Below are 21,958 nucleotides of genomic sequence, written 5' to 3'. Positions count from 1 at the left end.
AAACAGCTTTGATTATTCTTATGTTAGAGGTAAAGAAACTCATGTTCAGAAAAACAGGTATTTTCCCATAACTATGTTAAAATTAATTTATTTGGATGCTGTGCTCTAACTTCCCTGCCCCGCTCCCTGAAACACCTGTTGACTTTTGCAATGGAAAATAACTCCCTTTTTCGGGGGGTTGTCTGAGGATGGAGACAGATTTGTTTTTCAGTATTATTGCTATCAAAATTAAATATATGTGCTAAAAGGAAGCCTTTGTTACTAAGACAGAGCAGGTATCAACTCCAATCTGTCACTGCCTAAATCTGTGCTTTGGAACTGTCTTACAGTTGCCAGCTTTTGTTGGTTTATTTTTATACAGTAGAGGAGCTATGTCAGGTATGTCTAGCATAGCATTCTGCCTCTGCTAGCAAATACAGCAATTGCTTACTATACTTCTAGCAATACTCCCCCAAAATGCTAGTTCTTTCTAAAAAAAAAAATTGTGGCTCAGTTTTCTGAACCATAAATATTAGCTTTAAATTTAATATTGCTTGGTGAATTTGGTTGTTGTAGTTGAATGATGAAGTTTTGTAGATCATTGTATTTACTAAGTATGTTAAGGGATGAAGCTTTAATGTTTTACTGCTATGACTCATTTGGAAAAATTTATTTGCATGGCCCCAAAGTGAACTATGTTATTAAAGCAGTGCTGGCATCTATTCTCAAAAGAGTTTCTGCGTTAAGATTAGGGGCTTTGAAATAACTAAGCTAAAAAGCCAATATTATGTACCTGTGAAGCTGTTTCTAATAGAACACAGACTTTGTCATCAAAAAATTGTTTTACAGTGAACTGCTTTTCTTTCTGTAAATCAGAATTAAAAGAACATTTTCTAAGGTTCCATTTGTAAGGAATATACATGTTGGTATATCTGTGTTGATCAGATTCCTATTGCATCTCTGGGTGAATTTCTTTCCAGGATTTGGATAGAACATCAGTATTAGGATACGTATGCTTTACTATCAGTCAATCAGGAAAAAGGTTAATTGTCTTCAGATAGGATTTCTTACAGACTTCTCGGTGAACTGTCCAGCCTTAAGTAAAAGACCCACAAAAGTGAGTCATTAAACTTCTTGGCAGGGTAAATTAGCCTGTAGCGTTGCGGTGCCCTAGCTAGCTTGTTTCCAAACAGTCCCTTTGTGGCTGCAATCCAGCAGCAATGCCAGGACAGCTAGGGGTATGAATCCAGCAGCTGAGTACCTTGCTGCTGGAAATTAAAAATGTGCTAATGAATGCAACAACATATAACAGGAGGAGGATTACTATTAGATCTTTCCTTTTCCTGAGTAAAGCTTGTTTCATTTCTGTCAGGACATTGCTGCAAGCAACTTGCCTTTGCAGACTAGATTAGTGGGACCAGGAAAAGACAATGCAAGAATTTGGGAGAAAGAGGACCCTCTCTGTTTGAGTGTTTTGATGCCTTTGCTAAACAGGTTTTGGGTTTTCATTTTTAAATCATCACTACAGCTCCTCTGGGAGTTTTGTGTATGGGATTGTATACACTAGATGAACTGGCAAAATGTTCATCTTTACATCCAAGCCCAGTCAGCTATGTGTGGCTTACCTCTGCATATGCACCTGTCAAACAGAACTGTGAAAAGTTTAAATTTTAAAAGACCTGCAACTGCTATAGTCAGACTTTCTGTGAAATCTGAAATGCTTTTGAAGATTATGTCTCCTAATTATGATGATTTTGGTATCTGAAGGGCATCTGAGTTAGTCATAGTCTGTATACTAGCCCTTAGCATTAACATTAGCAAAAATTGTAATTTCATTTTAAAAAAAATCAGCATATACTCTGATAATATCCAGTGATATTCTATTGCAGGATTAAGAAACTGCTTTGAAACAGTGTCCTAATGATCTTTTCAGCAGTTATAGTAAGTTGTGTATCATCTGAATATGTTTGCACAGCTCTTCAGTGTTTTTGTCATTTATTATTTGTAACATACCGGAGGGGTTCATGGGCACCTGGAGTCCAAGGCAAGCAAATGTTCTCAGTTCATACAGAGCTTAGCCCTGGTTACGAGGTCTCTGTGTTCAGATCCTTTCTGTTTGACAAGTTTTGTTGCAGATCTGTTGCAGCAAATTAAATTCATATGGCCCAAACTGTTTCTCTTGAATACCCACAGCAGATCTGATTGTAGATTATCTTAATTTTATCAGTTTTTGTCATTGCATATTGATATACAGACTCTTAAATGCCAAAATTGATTAGGCTCTACTACTGCTCCCATTAAAATCTCCTGCTGTTCTCGTTTCATAATGATTTTTATGGCAATGTCATAAATGCATATTTACTTTTAGGGATTTATCCACTTTATCCTTCAAACAAAAGAATTGAGTGGAAAATAATTTGGGAAATTAAAGGAAACGTTGGTAAAGGCAGAGTTATATATGTACTGACTTAGGGCTGACCAAGAAAACCCCAACCAACTAGAATGTGAGAAATTATTAGGAAAAAAGTTGAGAAGAAAATGAAAACCATAATTATGCCACTGTATAAATCCATGGCTGCTGCATTCTGAGTAGCACACACAGTTACGATCACTTCATTCAAAAAAAGGGCCCTCAAAAAGTACCGGAAGGGCCATGAGAGTGTCTAGAGGCTTCCATGCAAGGAAAGGCTCAACAGACAAGAACTTTCCAGCTTGGGATGGTGAGTGCAATGCAGTAAAGCAAAGTACAAGTCGTAAGTACCATGATAAGAGATGTGGCAGCTCTAATGCTTTTCAGCTGGTAGGGGTCTTAAAAAAATATTGTACTAGGTGCACGTGTGCGTGTATGGTTACATATAAATCAGTGGAAGTTTAAGATAACATCTTACCAAACCAGAACAGTATAGCTTATTAGTTGTCAAGATAATACTAAGAAGATGAGAATATTTAGTTGTTATGTCGGAAAAGAGGAAAAAAAATTGCCACTATGATGTGAAGGACCTTGTAACTTCATCCTACACGCTGCTTTTTTGCGCTCACCCTAAGTCCACCATGTGCCTGTCTGTGACTTTTGGGCTGTTGAGGGAAATGTCCTACCGACTGCATAGCTGTAGCCCGCTTTCTGTTCTGATGTGGTGTGGGGCTGGGCCTGCTGCTTGCACATGCCCTCTTAGCACAAGAAGAAATAAAAGCTTAGCACAAGAGAAAAAATAAAGTTTGGGAAGATTTTAACTGAGGGTTATTTAGTTGCAGCAGTGATGAACCCTGCTGTCCCCAAGGTAGGAGGTGCCTCTGGAAATGAGTATTTGCAACTTCTTTTGACACAAGAAATAAAAGGTCTTCATTTGAAGTTATCAGCTAGCCACATTAAAACAAAAAGCAGGAATTGTTTTTTTGCAGGCTAGCTGATGAAGCTGCACAGTCATTGGCACAGGAAATTGTGGAGGTCAGAACTGCAGGACCAAAAATGCAGCCTTTGTATAGTCGCTGGATAGAGGCATCCATGGGTAATAAGGGTGCAACTATATTTTAGGAAACCCTTAAGTTGTTGATTGTCCCTAAGCCAAAGATGAAGGTTACTCCAGGATGCTCTGGAAGATAAACTGACAACTTGGTGGTTTTGTGGTCTCACCTTCTGTGGTATGATCCCTCACCTTCTCCTGTTTATGGACCTTTGAAGCCTGTAGAAGCCCTACACAGCTGGACTGTGCCCAGCGCCGCTCTGCAGCCTGATAAAGGGGCTCTGCATTCTCTGGCAGCAGTGCACCTCTGTGGGCACAAGTTACTTAAAGCTTTATTATTTTCATACTGAGTGATATGTGATGCAGAAAAGCATAAAATGTGTGTGTGGGGTCTTGCAGTTTTATTATTGTTTAGTGTTTTCTGCCACTGTTAGGAACAACAGTAATTTCTCAGTGTTTTTTAGGCAGGCTGGGTGCGAACTATTGTTTGTATTCAGTTGTAGTCTAAGTTGGAAACCTTTCCGTGCCATTAAAATTAATGGGAGTTTTGTGTGCTTATTGTTCATTTTATTAACAGGAGGCAAACAGATGCTTAAAATGAAGAGACTGTTTGGAGATGGGTGCCTGAACACTGAGTTACAAATGCAACATAATTAATTATGTAACCAAATAATTATATGACAGTAAGAAGAGGAGACAGGGAAAGAGGGAAGCAAGCAACTTTTTGGATAGAACTCTTTCAGTATTTGGCAGTAGTGTAATCAAATGCTTTCAAGCATTTAATTTATAAGTAGTTTACAACTTCCACTCTATGTAGGTGTTGCAAAGTTAACAGTGTAGAGCTAGAAGTGTTTTCAGAATTGTTAGTCTAATTTATTGTTATGAAATTCTATCCTTTTAGCCTTGGGCTTTGGCTGGATTACAGAAATTATTATCTTTTTTTTTTTTTAGCAGAATCTTTTAGTTGAACACCCTTTAAGAGTTAATAATTTGGAAGCAGGCCTCTGAGACTTACTTATCCATATCCTATTTGCAGAGAGGAACTTAGAAAGGCAAAAGCTCAGCTAGAACTCAATCTGGCCACTACTGTAAGAGACAACAAAAAATGTTTTTACAAATATGTTAACAATAAGAAGAGAGCCAAGGAGAATATCTATCCTTTAATGGATACAGAAGGCAACACTGCCACCAGAGATGAGGAAAAGGCCGAGGTACTTAATGCCTTCTTTGCCTCAGTCTTTAATAGAGAGACCAGTTATCCTCAGGGTACTCTGCCCCCTGAGCTGGAAGGCAAGGACGAAGAGCAGAACGTACCTCCCTTAATCCAGGAGGAAACAGTTAGTGACCTGCTACACCGTCTGGACACTCACAAATCTATGGGAGCAGATGGGATCCATCCAATAGTGCTGAGGGAACTGGCAGAGGTGCTTCCTAAGCCACTTTCCATCATTTATCAGCAATCCTGGTCAACGGGGGAGCTCCCAGACGACTGGAGGCTTGTCAATGTGATGCCCATTTATAAGAAGGGTCGGAGGGAGGATTCGGGGAACTACAGGCCTGTCAGTTTGACCTCGGTACTGGGGAAGATTATGGAACAGTTCGTCTTGATTGCGCTCACATGGCATGTGCAAGACAACCAGGGGATCAGGCCCAGTCAGCATGGGTTTACGAAAGGCAGGTCCTGCTTGACTAACATGATCTCCTTCTATGACAAGGTGACCTGCTTAGTGGATGCAGGAAAGCCTGTGGATGTTGTTTACCTAGACTTTAATAAAGCCTTGGACACCATTTCCCATAGCATTCTCCTGGAGAAACTGGCTGCTCACGGCTTGGACAGGTGTACTCTTCGCTGGGTGAAAAACTGGCTGGCTGGATGAGCCCAAAGGGTTGTGGTGAATGGAGTTAAATCCAGTTGGTGGTGGGTCACAAGTGGTGTTCCCCAGGGCTTGGTGTTTGGGCCAGTTCTGTTGAATATCTTTATCAAAGATCTGGACGAGGGGATCGAGTGCACCCTCAGCAAGTTTGCAGATGACACCAAGTTGGGCGGGAGTGTTGATCTGCTCGAGGGTAGGAAGTCTCTACAGAGGGATCTGGACAGGCTGCATCAATGGGCCGAGGCCAGTTGTATGAGGTTCAACAAGGCCAAGTGCCGGGTCCTGCCCTTGGGTCACAGCAACCCCATGCAGAGCTACAGGCTTGGGGAAGAGTGGCTGGAAAGCTGCCCAGTAGAAAAGGACCTGGGGGTGCTGGTCAACAGCCACCTGAATATGAGCCAGCAGTGTGCCCAGGTGGCCAAGAAGGCCAATGGCATCCTGGCTTGTGTCAGAAACAGGAGCAGGGAAGTGATCGTCCCCCTGTGCTCGACACTGGTGCGGCCGCACCTTGAGCACTGTGTTCAGTTTTGGGCCCCTCACTACAGGAAAGACATTGAGGTGCTGGAGTGCATCCAAAGAGGAGCAACAAAGCTGGTGAAGGGTCTGGAGCACAAGTCTTATGAGGAGCAGCTGAGGGAACTGGGGTTGTTTAGTCTGGAGAAGAGGAGGCTGAGGGGAGACCTTATCGCTCTCTACAACTACCTGAAAGGGGGTTGTAGTGAGGTGGGTGCTGGTCTCTTCTGTCAGGTGGCTGGAGATAGCATGAGAGGAAACAGCCTCAAGTTGCGCCAGGGGAGGTTTAGATTGGATGTTAGGAAAAATTTCTTCACGGAAAGGGTTGTCAAGCACTGGAACAGGCTGCCCAGGGAAGTGGTTGAGTTACCATCCCTGGAGGTATTCAAAAAGCACGTAGACAAGGCACTTTAGAACATGGTTTAGTGGGCAAGGTTGATGGTTGGACTCGATGATCTTGAAGGTCTTTTTCAACCTAAATGATTCTATGATTCTGTATCTACATTCTCACTTACATGCTGCATGTATTTTCTAAATCACTTGATCTATTTTTTTCCACTCAGCTCCTTGGTAGACTACTGATTTTATTGGCTTATTTTAAAGAATGGTAGTTGACTGCCAGGTGTTGCTGGTTTGCTAACATCTTTGGAACGTTTGTGTCTAAATTAGTTTGTATTAATTTTTCATAGATGTTAGCCCCTTTTAGTTTACTCATCTTAAATACGGTTTCTGCTGTTCACTTTTGGGTGTCTCACATGTCACCATTTCTGCCATTTTCTCCTGGTGGTTACAGCAGATTTTTCTCTTTTTGTTCTTTTAAATGTATATATATATTAAAGATAGGTATTTTACCCTCTTTTTAATAATTTGAGGATGCATCTTTCATATCTTTCTAACATTTCCATACTCACCTAACTCCATATGTTTCGTTGGTTTGTTTGCTCCCTAGATGGTATCTCAGCTTGAAAGCCAAATAGCTAAATTGACTGAAGCTTTGGAAAATCAGACCAGATTGTACCAAGAAGCTCTGGAGAGGAGCAGGAAAGCTGAAAAATGTTCTGAGACTTTCCAGGATCAACTGAAACACTTGGAAGAGGAATTACTGTCTGTGGATCTGATGCAAGATGGTTTGAAGCTTGAGAACCAAAAAGTAGGTGCATGCATTATTTTCTTTTACATAAAAGTCACTAAAGACAGAGATACAGCTAATTATATTGCATTGATCAGCTGGAGTATTACTCACAGTACTGTAAGTAATGCAAATTAGCAAAGTCAGGCATCATGTAGGGAGTGCTAATATCTTTTCTTTGACCAACAATTTTAGTTGGAAAAAGTAGTTAAGCTTTTGAGTTCAAAATCCATTTAATGTGGAAAAAACCCCCAGATTGAAAGAAGTCTCTGTAAATACATCTGAGGTCCTTCAAGGATTCTCTGATCTCAAAGCTTTCTCTGATCTCTCTGTCTTTCTCTGATACATCATCTGGTCTGCAGTCTCTCAAGATCTTGCAGTCCTTGATTGTTTTATATCCTTAGTCCATCATGGCTACCAGGATTTTTTTATTAATTGTATGAATGAACACACTGTTAGCCTATAACACATCTGCATACTAAGATTTTGAAAAATGACACGGTACCTGGAAAGCTAAACCAGCCATCCAATACAGCTAAGAAAGACAAAGTTTTAGCATGTTACCAGGCCAAGATCAATGCTTAGAAAGTTGAATTTGCAAAGAATCAACAATTTGGTGCTGTCTGTTTTGCATTAATCTATGAGACAATAACTTTTATGAATGAAGCATCCACCACATTGGGAGTAAACCACAAAATGGAGCTTTTCCTTCCCCTCTGCTTCCTCTGTGAAGAACACGTGGCCCTAGTTTCTTGATTTCTCTCTAGATTTTGCTGCAATAAAGAGATTTTTGTTGTGATTTTTTTCTGTTAATGAACAACTTCAGTGCTTTCTTCTGCTGCTGCTGGTTTTAATTTTTTGAACCAGAAGCATCATGAAACAAAAAGAGATTCTTGCTATGTTTTATCATCTTGGGCTCAAGCAACAGTTATGGAACTGTTTGGTTTTTTTTTCCCCTTTGTTGTTTCTTTGCAAAGATTATGACCTGCAACAGAAGTGAGAGAAAACAAAGGCAAACATAGTTCTTATTGAGGAGGAGAGCTTTGGATTTTGCAAGAGAGGCTAACTGAGACTAGGGAACTAATGCAATTTTTAAAGAGCTGGCAGGACAGGACAAAAGAAGGAAAAAACAGATTAAATAATACTTGACATCTGTATGTGTTCACATCAGTAAACCAGATTGAGATGCAATGAAAATAGTCTTTAAAGCAATTTGTAAACCAATAACTGTTATCTCTAAAACTTGCTGTTCCAAAGAAGGGCAAAAGACTGACCATGTTAACATTCCTGCATCTCCTCAGACTACATTGGATCTTGCCCATGGCATCCCTGGTACCAGTTTTACCTGTCTTATTGCTTACAGCAATGGGCAATCACAGCACTTGAAAATAGTTGGGATGTAGCTGTCCTTTCTAACTTCTCCTTGTCAATGCATGGTCGTGTAAAGCAGCAGAGCCACAGACAGGAACAGGAGTCAGAAGCAGACACACGTACCTAGTGCTCTTCTTACTACAGAGGAGCAAAAACCAATCTCATCTTGCTAAGAAGATAAATACAGTAGGTCCAGGGATTTATGAACAAAATAAATATTGACTAAAAAAGGACAAATGGAGAATTTGCAATTGTGTCAGGAGTGTGTACTGTAAAGGTACCATTTCAATATATTATTTCTTGTGGATAGTGGACTTGGCTATATATAGTTGGTTGCTGGTGTAGGGGGAATTGCTTTTAAATTGTACTTCAGGACTTTTGATGAAGTTCTTTTATTCTTTTACCCACTTTTCCACATCTTATCTTAGTATCTGAAATTTCTGGAGCAACTTAATGAGAAGATGAAGTTGGATAGCCTAGCAGCAGAGGTTGGATTTGATATGAATGCAGATGCAATCCTAGCCCGGGTAGAGCAGTTGGTGAAACTGGAAGGTGATGCAGTGATTGAAAACAAGACTATGGCATATAGCCTAAGAAGGAAGGTAGGCAAAAAAGACATACCGTTACTGTTTGTTTCAAAGATAAACATTATGGCTATACTTCTGTAGTGGCTTGCTAGAGGCAGCAGATTGCAGCTTCGTGTATGTGCAAGGATTTTCAAAGATGTCCATTACATAAAAAGAAGATAGTAAACGTTTGCAAACTGTTCAAACTGACTGCAAATTAAAACAACTAAAACCACCAGTTGATTAAATACATGATACTGCTTTTCACAACTTCTTAAATAAATGTATGAAGTTATGTATGTTTATATGTGTATATATGTCTACTTTTTAAATCTAAAAGGATCTGCTGGGAAGGGGGACATCTTACACAATCTTCTTTAGAAACTAGTAGGATGTTGGTTGTACTTCACCAAGAATTTCAACATTTCCAACAAGAACTGTGCTCCTTTAGGAGCAAATCTGTTCAAATTTGGTCAGACACCCCTCCATCATCCTGTTATGACAGAGTACAATCTTCTGGTTTTAGGATTATCAGAACGGTTCAGAGCTTAGAATTAGGTCTGTTTAAAACAACACTGTATTTTTTCTGGAAGCAACTGCCTCTCTAGCAGGGAGTATAGTATGTATGTTAATATTCCTTAGATGTTCCAGAGTAAAGCCTGGCAGCTCAGCTCAGGTAAACTGAAAACAGGTAGCTCCCTGAGCACCAAAATTACAAAACGAAGCTGCTGGACCTTGTATTGGAGCAGTGAATGAAAGCTTTCTTATTTCTGTATATTGATTCTCCTTCTTGCACAATAGCCTTAATTAAATGATTGAAGATGGAAATATCTTAAACTACCACCACTGAAACCACTGTTTCCTTAATGAATCCCTCTTACCTCTGTCTGAAGTATAAGACTCTAGTCAAATGCAAATCTCAGATGTTATGAATAATGCACAAGTATTTATGTCCAAATTAGGTGCAGTCTATATGTAAATTCATTCTAAAAGGTAGCGCACAAATTCAGGGATGGAGAAGCACAATGAATTGGTAATATAAAAGGTATCAAGTTAGTGTATATATGTTTATACTGCTTTACAGGGTTTTCAAGAGAGGAATAGGACTTCAGGTTAAATATGCAACACAGGGATTAAATTTGCAAAACTGTCTGTGTAGTACCATTGTCTTTCACATATATTTTTTCAAATATCCTTGTGTTTGGAAAACTAGTTGAAGACTCAGAAAGAAAAACTTGAAAGCAAAGAGCTGCACATGAACCTTCTGCGGCAGAAAATAACCCTGCTAGAAGAAGAGAAGCAAGTAAGGACCACCTTAGCTGTGGAGAGGGATGAGGCCAATCTTGCTGTCAGAAAGTTACATAAGATGGTAGAGAGGTTACAGAAGCAGCTTGATCTGGCAAGGGAAATGAATACTGATCTCAAAGCCAAGCTGTCTGAAACCAATGAACTTAAGGTGAGTTAAAAGGTTTCATTTGTGCTTCTCTCCAAAAAGATTACATTTGTGCTTCTGTCCATTTTTCTATTCCAGTTGGATACAGCTGGAGTTCATTTACAATAAATGTGTTCATGGAGAATTGCTCAAATCCATCTAGGTGGGGAAAACAATTATAATATTACAATGTTTTGGGTATTTTGCAATTTGTCTGGATACACTAAGTAGCATCTGTAAAGCACAATGTAAATTTTCAGGCTAGTGTAAGAAAAATATGCTATATGCATCCCTTTCTTTCCTGTTGATATGGCTGTAATCTTGTATTTTCCCATACATTGCTCACAGAAGATCTATTCTGATAGGTATGGGGAAAAAAAGTTTTTTTTTTTTCCACATAAAACAGGCAAGATGCTGAATTTTCATTGTTCCTGTGTTTTATTACATTGCAGCAGTAATAAATTACCTGCTTTAACTCAGGTGAATACAGGTAGTGTGCAGTCATTGATAGCTTGCCACCACTGGAAGAATGGAAGAGTGATTTTATGTGAGTTTTTGTCCTGTGGCTGATGGAGTGAAATAGATAAGCAGGGGCATGTTCCAGCTGAACAATTTTTACCAACAAAACATTTGGCAACTCTTTTTCATACTATTTTTCCAGGGGCTAGCAGAAAGTGAACTCTCACTGTGGGTTTTTGTCTGTCCAGTTACCTCTTTTCACAAAACCTTTAGAGAATTAACTGTCTTTGAAACAAAAATCTTTTTGTTAATTGAGTTGAAATTAGCCAGTCTCCTTTAATAACTTTTCAGTTCACATGTGCATATAATTTCATCAAGAACCCATAAGAAACCACATTAAAGTGCTTACTCAAGATTACTCCTGATATTTTTATTATTTGTGTTAGATGAAAAAGTGTGACAAATTTAACATTATTTTATGTTATTGCAGATCAAAACTTTGGAGCAGAACAGAACGATAGAAGAACTCAGTAAGTCTCAAGGCAAATTGGAAAGAATGAAAGAAAAGGCTGAGAAACAACTTACCTCTGTCAAATCAGAACTCCTTTTAAAGGAGTGTAAAGCTACTGAAGATAAAGAAAAAAACAAAACTATGTTAGAAGCAGTTACCAATGAGATGAAGGTGCTTAAAACAGCCCTTGCAGAATTAGCAAAAAGAGAGAGACAGGTAAGTGTATAGGTATTTGAGAAGTGCTAGCTGTCACGTAGAATATAAGAATGTCATATAGGTGGAGCAGCTATCCAGCTGTGCTGAAAACTTTTGTGAGCATTATTAAACAAGGAAATTTTAGCTGACACTTGTGAGCCAGAGTAGCAGTTGTGATTCTGAGAGGCAAAGCTGTTTTTCAAGTTACATATGCAAGAGAATGAATAATGAATACAGGCATTGTTTTCTTTGTTCATTGCAAAATATTGTATCACCTTTTGGAGAAGTATAAAAATGCTTCAAAATCCTGGTATCTTTTTAAGGTATGTTTTCTCCATATATTTTAGGTATAAAACTTACCAACTTTTCCTCATCCATTTCCTTATGTTTCTCCTCATCCATCTCTTGCACTTTCTCCTTGCCAATTGTATGAGATTCAACAAGGCTAAGTGATAGGACAAGAGGAAACAGCCTCAAGTTGCGCCAGGGGAGGTTTAGATTGGATATTAGGAAAAATTTCTTCACTGAAAGGGTTGTCAAACATTGGAACAGGCTGCCCAGGGAAGTGGTTGAGTCACCATCCCTGGAGGTATTTAAAAGATGTGTTGATGTGCCCCTCAGGGACATGGTTTAGTGATGGACTTGGCAGTGCTAGGTTTACAGTTGGACTTGATGTTCTTAAAGGTCTTTTCCAGCCTAAATGATTCCATAATTCTATGTTATCATGTATAGGCCGTAAATTCAAAGAGTGTTGGAAAAGATCAGAAAATAAAACCAAACCAAACCAAAACAGACTTAATATTGAATGTAACTATTTTGGATCTATTTGTGACATATAACTTTGTTAAAGTTTAGGTTAGAAATTTTTTTGTGGTAACTCACCTTGAGGAGAGTGTAAGGAGTTTGTGGGAAACACATTAGTAAATGTGTTCCATTCTAATTTCAAATAATTGTGAAGTACCTGCATATTGTGTTTTGTATGAACTTTATAGATGGCATAATTGTTGAAAGCTAGTGTGATGCTTCTTTAAAGTAGAAAAATGTGTAATTTTAAATTCCTTATTCCAACTGCTTAGAACTTTGTTAGTTTTCCTAGCTAAAATTTTTACGCTATATGTTGGCCTTAGCAATGACTCTGGATGAAGTTTAAGAATGCTATTTCAAAAAAAGAGTCCAGAAAAATATTTTTTTTCTCACATGGAGGAAAGACCAACAACCTGGGGATCTTTCTTCCTGGAAAGCTTTAGCACTGTTTTGTTTTATACTGAAGGTTAGAAATTTGTCAGGAAAATTTAATTTCTTTGTATGTCTCATGAGGAAACTAAGCATCCTGCACATAGAAGAAGGTATGACTTATATTCAGGAAATTATTACATGGAGTCATACATTAAATACTTGCTAAAAACACACAAATGTTGAATTTGAACTGTCCAAACCCAAGGCATTTCAAGCCACTTGAATACTGTTGCAGTATTCTTTGGCTGAATTTGAAGAACATGGGAAAAGTGAGGTAAGTGGGCTACGAAGTGCAGAATGCTCAAGGACAGCATAGCACTAGTTCTCAAGCTTTCTGGGTTAGTGAAAGAAAAATGTCAACTTATAATTCACCAGCATCCACAATCATCTGCATCACAGAAACATTTTGAATACATGCAGGTAGAACTATACTGCTAAACTAGGAGCAAAGCTGTTTGCAAAACCAATGCCTAGTACTTGTGCAGTGCTGATTAGCAGTAATGGCATTTTGAGAATATGAGAATTGCCAGTAATATTCATAGCATACTCTCCTGTATCTTACCAGTTTACTTAGCAAACATCTGTCCTTAATATAAAGCTACTGTTGCTAAATCAGATAATTCATTCTAAACTCTCTCTCTCACTAATTAACACGTGAGGTTTTTTTTCCTGACTTCTCTGGAACCATTACCCAAGGAGAATTCCTTCCTTATCCTCAATCCTGTGTACTTTTTCACCTGCTTTGGACTCACTTGTTTTTCCTTCTTGGGGAAGCTAAACAAGACCAGACTTCTCTCACTCTCTGTAAAAGGTAGTGAATGCAGATGTTAAATACTTCTCTGAGCATGTGTGTATATATTTAATATGAATATAAGCACAGCCATGTCATCTGTGTCTGTTTGCATGTCAAGAAAACTACTAGAAACTGAAATTGCTGTTACCTGATGGAGTTGTTGATCTGGCCAGGTTGACAGCTTGTACATGGATTTGCATGTTTTTTTCAGGTGTACTCTGCTTTTCACTCACTATGTGTAATGTTGAACAACATCGTAATATTGCATGGCTATTTTCCATGCTGTCAAAATTAAAAGTATGCAGAACTGAACTACTGCCAACTGGTTAAGATATTGATTTGTCTTGTGATCATAAAAAAAGGCAGAACACACCCAAGTGAAGTCAGAAATCAAGATCGGATTCAAATAATTTAAAATTAACTCATAACTGGGTTTTAACACAGTGTTTCTGATTGTTCTTTGCTCTTTAAACTATTAATTCCTACTAAGTTTAAGAGGAAAATTTAGCTTTGGCATTTCAGTGTTTTGTTCCTTTTTTTCTTTATTTCTTTTTTTTTCTGAGAATGCACAGAATCAAAGCATCTGAACTGTTAGAAGTGAAGTCCTGTAAGCAGGGTGTAATAACACTGCCAATCTGCTTTAGGATTAACAGTCAGCTTTGGTGGCTGTAGCAAATAACAGCAAATTGTGCATATTCTTGGGTAGACATATAAAACCATTTAAAAAAATGGTGCTCAAAGCATATTAAATCATACTGCAGACTAAAAGCCATACAGAGGTGAAGCTATATGTGAAGAGTCAAAAAAGTAGAGATTACTAGAATGGATAAATAGTGGAGAATTAGTCGTATATATTGAAATTTCACAAGAGTAAGTGTAAGTTTACAGATATCCATACTGGATTTCTTCTGTCTGTGGGGTGAACAGAAAAACTTCCTGACTTCATATATCATTATTGCATATTTCTGAATATAAATAACTATCAGCATAGCCGACATTCATTTTAATAAGACTAGATAAAGAGTATGCATAATGACTGATGAAAAAATGATGTTCACAGGGACTGATAACATCAGTATATGACCACTGCAGTCAACTACAGATTAAAATCTGAATATGCTTTATTTTTATATCTATTTAACTCAAGTCCTTATTTGCAGTAGTACTTGGAGTAAGAATATAAATGTCAATGTTTTGGTTGAGTTTTTGGTGGTTTTGTTATAAGGATTTTTTCCAGTCCTGGTTCCCCCCCCCCCCCCTTCTTTTCTTTCTATTGGAATAAGACCCCTTCTACTTTCCTGTAGGTACAGCATGAAAACAAAATGTAGTGGTTTTTACTTCTGCTCCCCTGTCCTAATAAATGCTCTAAATTTTATTCATTTCCTCTCTTTTACTTCAGATAATTTTACTCACTGGATGGAAGGTGCAAAGAAAATTTATCATGAGTGCTTACTGCTGTAGCAAACTTTTGGTTTTGAGTCTTTAGTGATGTTTATCTTTCTACTATTTCTCTCCTTTACTTCAAATTGTGACTATCTTAGAAATATTAACTGCTATTGAAGAAAGCCTTAAATAGAGTTAGGTGGTACTTCTATTAGCTTCTAGTATTTCAGCAGAACTGTTGTGTTCTTCATACCTCTGTTGCATTGTTTTTAAAGCTGAAATATGTTTCTCATCTAATTTTTTTTCTAGCTCTTACATGTTTTAGTGCAAGATTTTAAAAAGTTGTTCATAATGTGCTTACAGCACTGTATCCACTTAAGAGTATAAACATGCATCTTGCTCCATGTGAGACATGGAATAGCTTTCTAAAGATTGTCCAGTGTGTATTGTCTGTTGCTTTTGTTTGGAGTTTTTAAAATTCAGATTAATGTCCTCTGTTGGGGCATTTTTGCATCCAAGAGTGATGGTTCTTTTTGTCGGTTTATGTGGAGAATTTCTCTGTCGTCAACCCTTTTCCTGCATTTTCACTGAACTACAGCTTTGTCTGCACTGTACTTTATATGCCACAATATAATAATCAGAAAAATTGTTTTTTGTCTAAGTGTTATTCCATTAAAGTGGAAAAAAAATCCTCAATTTAAAATTCACATAAATGAATGGCTTAAAGGTTTTGTTTACGGGCTCTATGTGCTTTCCAGTTTAGGTTATTTGCTGATGAAAATTATTGAATTCTTAACATATTTATTGTCCATTCAGTATAGCTATGACCTCCTTTTCCCATCAGAAATAAAGAGTGAGATGATTGTGTATACCTTTTAATTTTCATCTATTCCCTCTGGCAAAATCCTGCCGGACCAATAATCTGCATCAGTGCATCAAATTTATTTTGATCGCATTTGACACATGGTTGTATTGCAATTTTGTTTACTCACAGTAGCTGTAATTAAGTTGAACAGCATGCAATAGGAAAGATATGAGAACAAGAAATTTGGTGTAAAACGCAGACCCTAATGTGCTCCCATGGGATCAGCTGGGTTTGCTGTATAGACGTCTTGTGGGGGTTTAATTCATCCAAAGACTGGATCTTCGTAGAGGACTGCCTTGATCTTTTAACATAAAGTCTGTATGGAAACAAATTCCAGCTCTGCTGCCTGCTCATTCTGTCTGTGATCCAGATGTTTAAAAAAATATTTAGCTTCTGCTAAATTGTACTTGCCTAGCACGCTGCCAGAGCCCCACATCAGTGACCTCCTGACTTGGTGTTGAAAAGAATATATGGGGACTTGGGGGTTTTTGGTGTTAAATTGTTCCTGCGTTTCATCCAAGGCATTGCACTGCCTTGGTAAGACAGATAGCTGGGACTGAATTCTTAAATCCTTCTGCCCTATACTGTCTTAGTTTCCATATTTGTTTTTCTGAACTGATGGCAGCTCTTTGGGGTTTGTTCTGGGATGAAACAAACTGTCTTTGGCAAAGTCTTGGAACTGAGACCTTGTTTTCAGAGTTTTTGCAGTTTGCCTCACAGATGTTATAAGTGCTTTAGAGTTCTGCACAGTGTTCTTGGGGGTGGACACGTATTTCAGGAGTGCTGTTATCTCCATATCAGGAGTGCATTTATCTCCTCCTTACCATTAGGTGTCAGCATGATTGTTGGTGTGAGAGTGCTGCCACACCAGAGCACCAGTCTGGCTTCTTGATGGTTTTGACATTTCTGTGACATTTTGAGTCTCTGTCATGCTTGGGAATGGGGATCTTGACATTCAAATAGATAGCAAGACAAGCATATTTTCTCAAATAGGAACATTTTCCTTTTTTAATTGTGTGTTAATGATAAGGGGTATTAAGACATTGGTCATTTGGGCTGTGTAATGCATTGTCCACTGAAGAGGCATTGAGGTTTGACTTATAATGATCCATATTGTGAGTTGAGAAGAGTAAATCAGCATTCATGTTCATCTGATCTTAAGTTTTTAATCTAGTTGCTGGCGGGGGCACTGGTGATGACAATTTACTTGTGGATGTCTGCCCATTTGGAACTGCAGAGAGAAAGCTGGTTTCTTTAATTACTTTGCCAAATACTCTTCCTATGATATACTTTCAGCAGCTACGGACAGAAGAAAAATGAGCATTTCCCAGGCTGCATCTTGCATTTTGGCTGCATCCTGATTCCAAGTCAAAGTCAGACTGAAGGATGTGCCAAACCTCCACCTTCCTTCTAACTCCCTCCTTTCTGTTGTGGTTTCCACAAGAAAGTGCAGGGTAGAGGGGAGCAGTGGCAGGCAGTGGTCAGGAGCTTAACGTCAGGACCAGCACCTTAGCCTGTGCCGTGGGATGTGCCCACCAGAGTTTCCAGTTGTCTGTATAGTTTGCAGTCATCTAGGTCAAATACAACTCCTCTTCCCGTCTTTTGCTCAGTTTTCCCTGTTGACTCAGCAGGGAAGATATGCCTGTGAGGGATACTAAAGAACACTTGAAACTGTGTTTTGTTTTCAAGATCCTTAGCACCTCAGCTGTTTACATGTTTTGGTATTTGAGGTACACCCCAAAAGGCTGTTTCCATCCTCTTCAGCTCTCTGTATTGAGCAACAGCAGAAATTCCTACATTTTGCACTGCTAATACAAATCCTTGTGTTTTTATGTGTGCATATATGTATATGTTTTTCCAGGCATCTCCTTTGATTGGTATATGATTTATTAGTAATTCCTTTCTGTTTGCTCTTGCAGCTGGCAGATTTCCGAGAGGTGGTATCACGGATGCTGGGCCTCAACATTGCCAGCTTGGCTCTTCCTGACTATGAAATTATTACACGTCTTGAAGGGTTGATTCACTCTCATCAGCACCACTGCTTCCCCTGTGTCTGCCTCAAAGACGTGGCAAGGGCACCAGAGGAACACTCGCAAAGAAACATAGAGCTTCTTCACTGAAACACGTTTTTTAAGGAGACAGAGCAAAGTAAAATTTTCCTTTTTGCTTCCCTACCTGCTAGATGTGGATACAAAACAGACATTTATTTCTGTTCTCTACTCTACAGATACCAACTTGGGCTGATTTTTAGTGTTTCAGTAGGGAGACTGAGCCGAATGGATACAGTAAAGCCAGCAGGCTAGAGATAGCAAACAGAAAATCCCTGGGCAGCATAATACTTCAGTTATGAAAATGATAGGCAATATGTGAACAATGTATAGCCCTTCAGTTGCAGAAGCATTGAAGGCATGGGCCACCCGAGGTCAGTTCATGGGTTTGGGAAGTACTTGCTAATGAATGTCAGCTTCAGTGACATTCCTTGTGCTTTACCTCTGGGTGACAGGGATGAAATAAAGTGGGGGTTGTCCCGCTGCTGTTCCTCTTGCAAAATGGGACCTCTCTGCATTTTTACGCATAAGGACTTTAGCTTCAAGACAGTTAGCTGCAAGTTAGACAAAGGACTATCAATTTTGGAACAAGGGATTTTCTTCTGTTGTTTTCCTTAGTCTGCTCTTGTGCCAAAGCAAGAAGTTATGCTTTTTCGGCAAAGGCTCTTTCACCGGGTGCAGTCATGTGTCTGACGTAGATAGATTTGATAAAATTGCATGCTGCTCTTGGTCATGAAGCCTTGAAAATTTTTCTTCTAGCTGCTGTATTCCTTGGACAATTAATCCATAGGCCAAATAAGCGGCAGTTCTTCTGTGTTAATAAAGAGTTATTTTAAAATGCTTATCCACTACAGTAAATAGTTGAATTACTAAAGTCTTTATTTTCAGAAAAGCAATGATGAGGTGTCCAGAACTACCTCTTAATCATAAAAGCTGCTTGTCTATCACCTTTTCTGAGTGTTAAACTTCATGATTTTTTTAAAGAAATTTGAACAATAAATCTGTTTTAATAGCACACTCAAACATGATTCTGTGTTTTTAGTTGTCTCTTCCCATTATGTATTTTGTGTGGATGTGTAGAACAGTAAAGAAGACTTACCTATTTATGTCTGACTATTTGTGGACTTTCTACAGTATCTCAGCAAATGATAACCCACTCACTAAAACTGAGTGTGCACTTTTAAGAAAAATGAGACTTTTTCAAGTAAGTGTGGTAAATTTGGTATCTGGCTGGGGACTCAGTAGGTTGCTTTTATTTCACTTGCCTCTGAAGAATCATTTCTCAGCAACTTGTTAGTGAAAAACTAACAAACACCCAAGCTTTTGCAAAATTAGTCATTTGAGGAGATATGGTAAATCATATATTCTTATGCTCCTGTGGCTACCTGGATTAAAATCAATTTCCTTTCTTGTTTTATAATGTAACATTGTTTTTCAGGTAAAGTTTAATAAATGCAATAAAGGAAAAAGCTAATATTAAATTATATAATCTTAGGAAAGCACGACAGTTTCAAAGTAAAGTAAAAGATTGAAATGTAAATATTCTTAGGCATGATATGTTTGTTTGGAATTTAGAGGGTGGAAGAGGATGTAATAATTTTCTAATTCTTCATCAGACAATACAAATAGTTTCACCTTGTGTTTTGCTGGTTCTATAGACACTTCTGCTTGAGTTATTACTAAATGACAAAACCTGTTTTCTTCATCCACATTAATAAATATTGTACAAAGCATATTTTACCATATTTTGCAAGTTAAACTGCATTACAAAATTAGGTCCACTCAGCCCAGGTAGTACATTCATAACTTTAAGAAACAGTCTCTGACAGTGCCAATCATAAAGTAAGTATGCATATTTGGCCATGTTTTATGGTAGTGAGGTGATTTCCTAATGTCTGCCAGGAGACTTAAAATCTGCCATGCTCAGCATTCCTGTATCCTGCCGCCCCATGACCAGCCATGGCGCCAACAGGGAAGTTCCAGCCCCACAGAAGCCACCAGCAAAGTTCTCCAAATTACTTCAGTGGAGGCAGGTTTTCACATGAAGTTGATAGCAAAGCTTAATTACTGTTTTGCATGTTAAGCCAATAGAAAGTAGAACAAAGGTTTTCTAATGCCCCCCTGCCCTTTTTTTTTTACACAGTGGATCTGTATTTTTTTGAAATATTAATGCTAATGTTTATCAAGGAATATGACCTCTTAGCTGACTATTAATATTCCCTGTATTTGCTTTACTTTTGGAAGAGTACTGACATCTTTGTTCATTTAGCCAAAGCAAATAAATTAAAAAAAAAGTAAAGTAGTAATTTGACATGAACAAAGTTCAGGTGATTTTTGACCCATGTAATTTAATTAACCCCTGAACAAAGTTTAAACTGACTTGCAATATTTTTTTAAGTTTTGTTTAATACAGCATTGAATTTAGTCTTCTGTTTGGAAAAAAAAAATGAGAACAGGCTGATGAATGTTTTCAACATTTGTTTCAAATATTTTCTCCTTTTTTAAACCAAGATGCATTCAACACAAGACAGATCTGATAGAAACCTGAAAGTGTGTATTAAGGCTGTGTCAGCAGACACCCCTCTTTCAGTAGATTATTTTTACTAGGTTTATTTGTATTAATAAAAGTTATGGGTTTAAGAGTTTGCTATCTGTTCATAATTACTCTTTTATTGTGGTAAAAGATTCTTGATTTATCAACAGAATACATATTAAAAAAAGTAATATGTGTGAAATCACAGGATGGTACAGTTACAGAGCTAGATTTTTTTCTCTACATGCTAGCTGAACCAACTCCAGTGAAGACAACTTCATTATTTCAGATTGGCAGTGTTAAAAAAGGCAAAACTCAACAAATTAAAATGTTGCATTGTAGATATTGAAATGAAATAATTTACATTCCATAAACATTGTAATAATAAAATCACAATGCAAATAGAAAAATGAGTGTTATAATGTTATAAGAGTATTAAAATATAGGCAACTGAATTTTTGCCTACACAGCATATTGTTGATAATACATTCTTCAAAACACAGTAGAACCATGCATTAGAACATTAAAGTAGTAGGAGCATGATTCCTCAAAGAAATTAATTGCAAAAGCATTTAAATGCTTTGCTGAATTAGAATTAGGAAGCATAAAGACAGAGCACATTGACTTAGTTGCTCTAGAATTTATTATTACTGTATAAAGCAGTTTGCTTGCTTTTCCACATTTTCTTTCTGTGGATATGTGCACCATCCACACTTTCCTAGGGCTGTTCAGTTACTGGATTATTTTGTACATTATGATGGTGCAGGGGAAGGGAAATATGGATGACCCAAGTCATAATAGATTTAAAAAAAAAAAAAATAAAGCAGGTGGAGAATCAGGCACGTTTCTAGAGAAAAAAGGCTACTGGATCATGTATTCTCTGAAACTTTTTCATATGAAATGGAAGTATTTGTTAAGACTACAGACGCTGACCATTTCTCTTGACTGTCAAAAAGAAAAAGGGGGAGGAATGGAACAAAATGAAGTTAAATTCTCTATGAATTTAGAGAATTTAGAGAAAAGGGATCTCTGATATTACTGAAACACAAAAACCAAAATTAGTTAACTATGTGGAAAATAAAAAAACGATAGTTTGCCAGAATAGAAATTGGAAAGAATGTTCAAACATAATCCTTTTCAAATGGAAGATTTCAGATTGCTTTGTTCTTCTGTCAAAACAAGTATGAATCCTCTATAGCAATGCTTTTATTTCTGGAAGAAAAGGAGGATGAGTTTGTTAGACTGTACTCATAATTAGTCAGGAATAACTGAGTCAGAAATGAAAGATCTACAAAACAAGACAATTTGCTTGAACAAAACAGATGACTTTTCTGACAGTTTTAAAGTCAGCTGATGAGCCCAGAGACAAAGAGGAACACTCCTTTTCAGGAGGGAATAAATAAGACAGTTGAGATATGTTGTCTTATTTTTTTCCCCGTGATTACTTACACTTTTGGTAAGTAGGAGAAACAAGAAAAAGAAGATTGCAGTGTGAGCAAATGGGGTCCCAAACTGTTAACTTCCAAGAGGCCCCAGATAGAGAAACCAACTGTCAGACGGCATTTGGTAATGCTGGGGATGGGGCTGGAGAGCAGGAAGTCTAACCAAGG

The 21,958-nt window shown here is 37.9% G+C and overlaps 1 protein-coding gene across 2 annotated transcripts in view; it reads left to right on the top strand.

Moving 5' to 3' along the window:
- Nucleotides 1–18,838, top strand: part of ARMT1 (acidic residue methyltransferase 1) — a 67,960-nt gene extending 49,122 nt beyond the window's left edge. For both annotated transcript variants that reach the window (XM_052784725.1, XM_052784726.1), the window contains 5 exons: nt 6,777–6,977; nt 8,756–8,929; nt 10,107–10,349; nt 11,275–11,511; nt 17,687–18,838. In XM_052784725.1, the coding sequence (XP_052640685.1) occupies nt 6,777–6,977; nt 8,756–8,929; nt 10,107–10,349; nt 11,275–11,511; nt 17,687–17,887 (1,056 nt within the window). In that variant the 3' untranslated portion in view covers nt 17,888–18,838. The remainder of the gene's footprint in view (nt 1–6,776; nt 6,978–8,755; nt 8,930–10,106; nt 10,350–11,274; nt 11,512–17,686) is intronic.
- Nucleotides 18,839–21,958: the final 3,120 nt, after the last annotated feature.

The sequence above is a fragment of the Harpia harpyja genome, chromosome 4 (assembly GCF_026419915.1).
Source record: "Harpia harpyja isolate bHarHar1 chromosome 4, bHarHar1 primary haplotype, whole genome shotgun sequence".
NCBI classification, from domain to species: domain Eukaryota; kingdom Metazoa; phylum Chordata; class Aves; order Accipitriformes; family Accipitridae; genus Harpia; species Harpia harpyja.
Note: the sequence above shows the minus strand (reverse complement) of the source record. Positions and strands in the feature narration are given on the sequence as shown.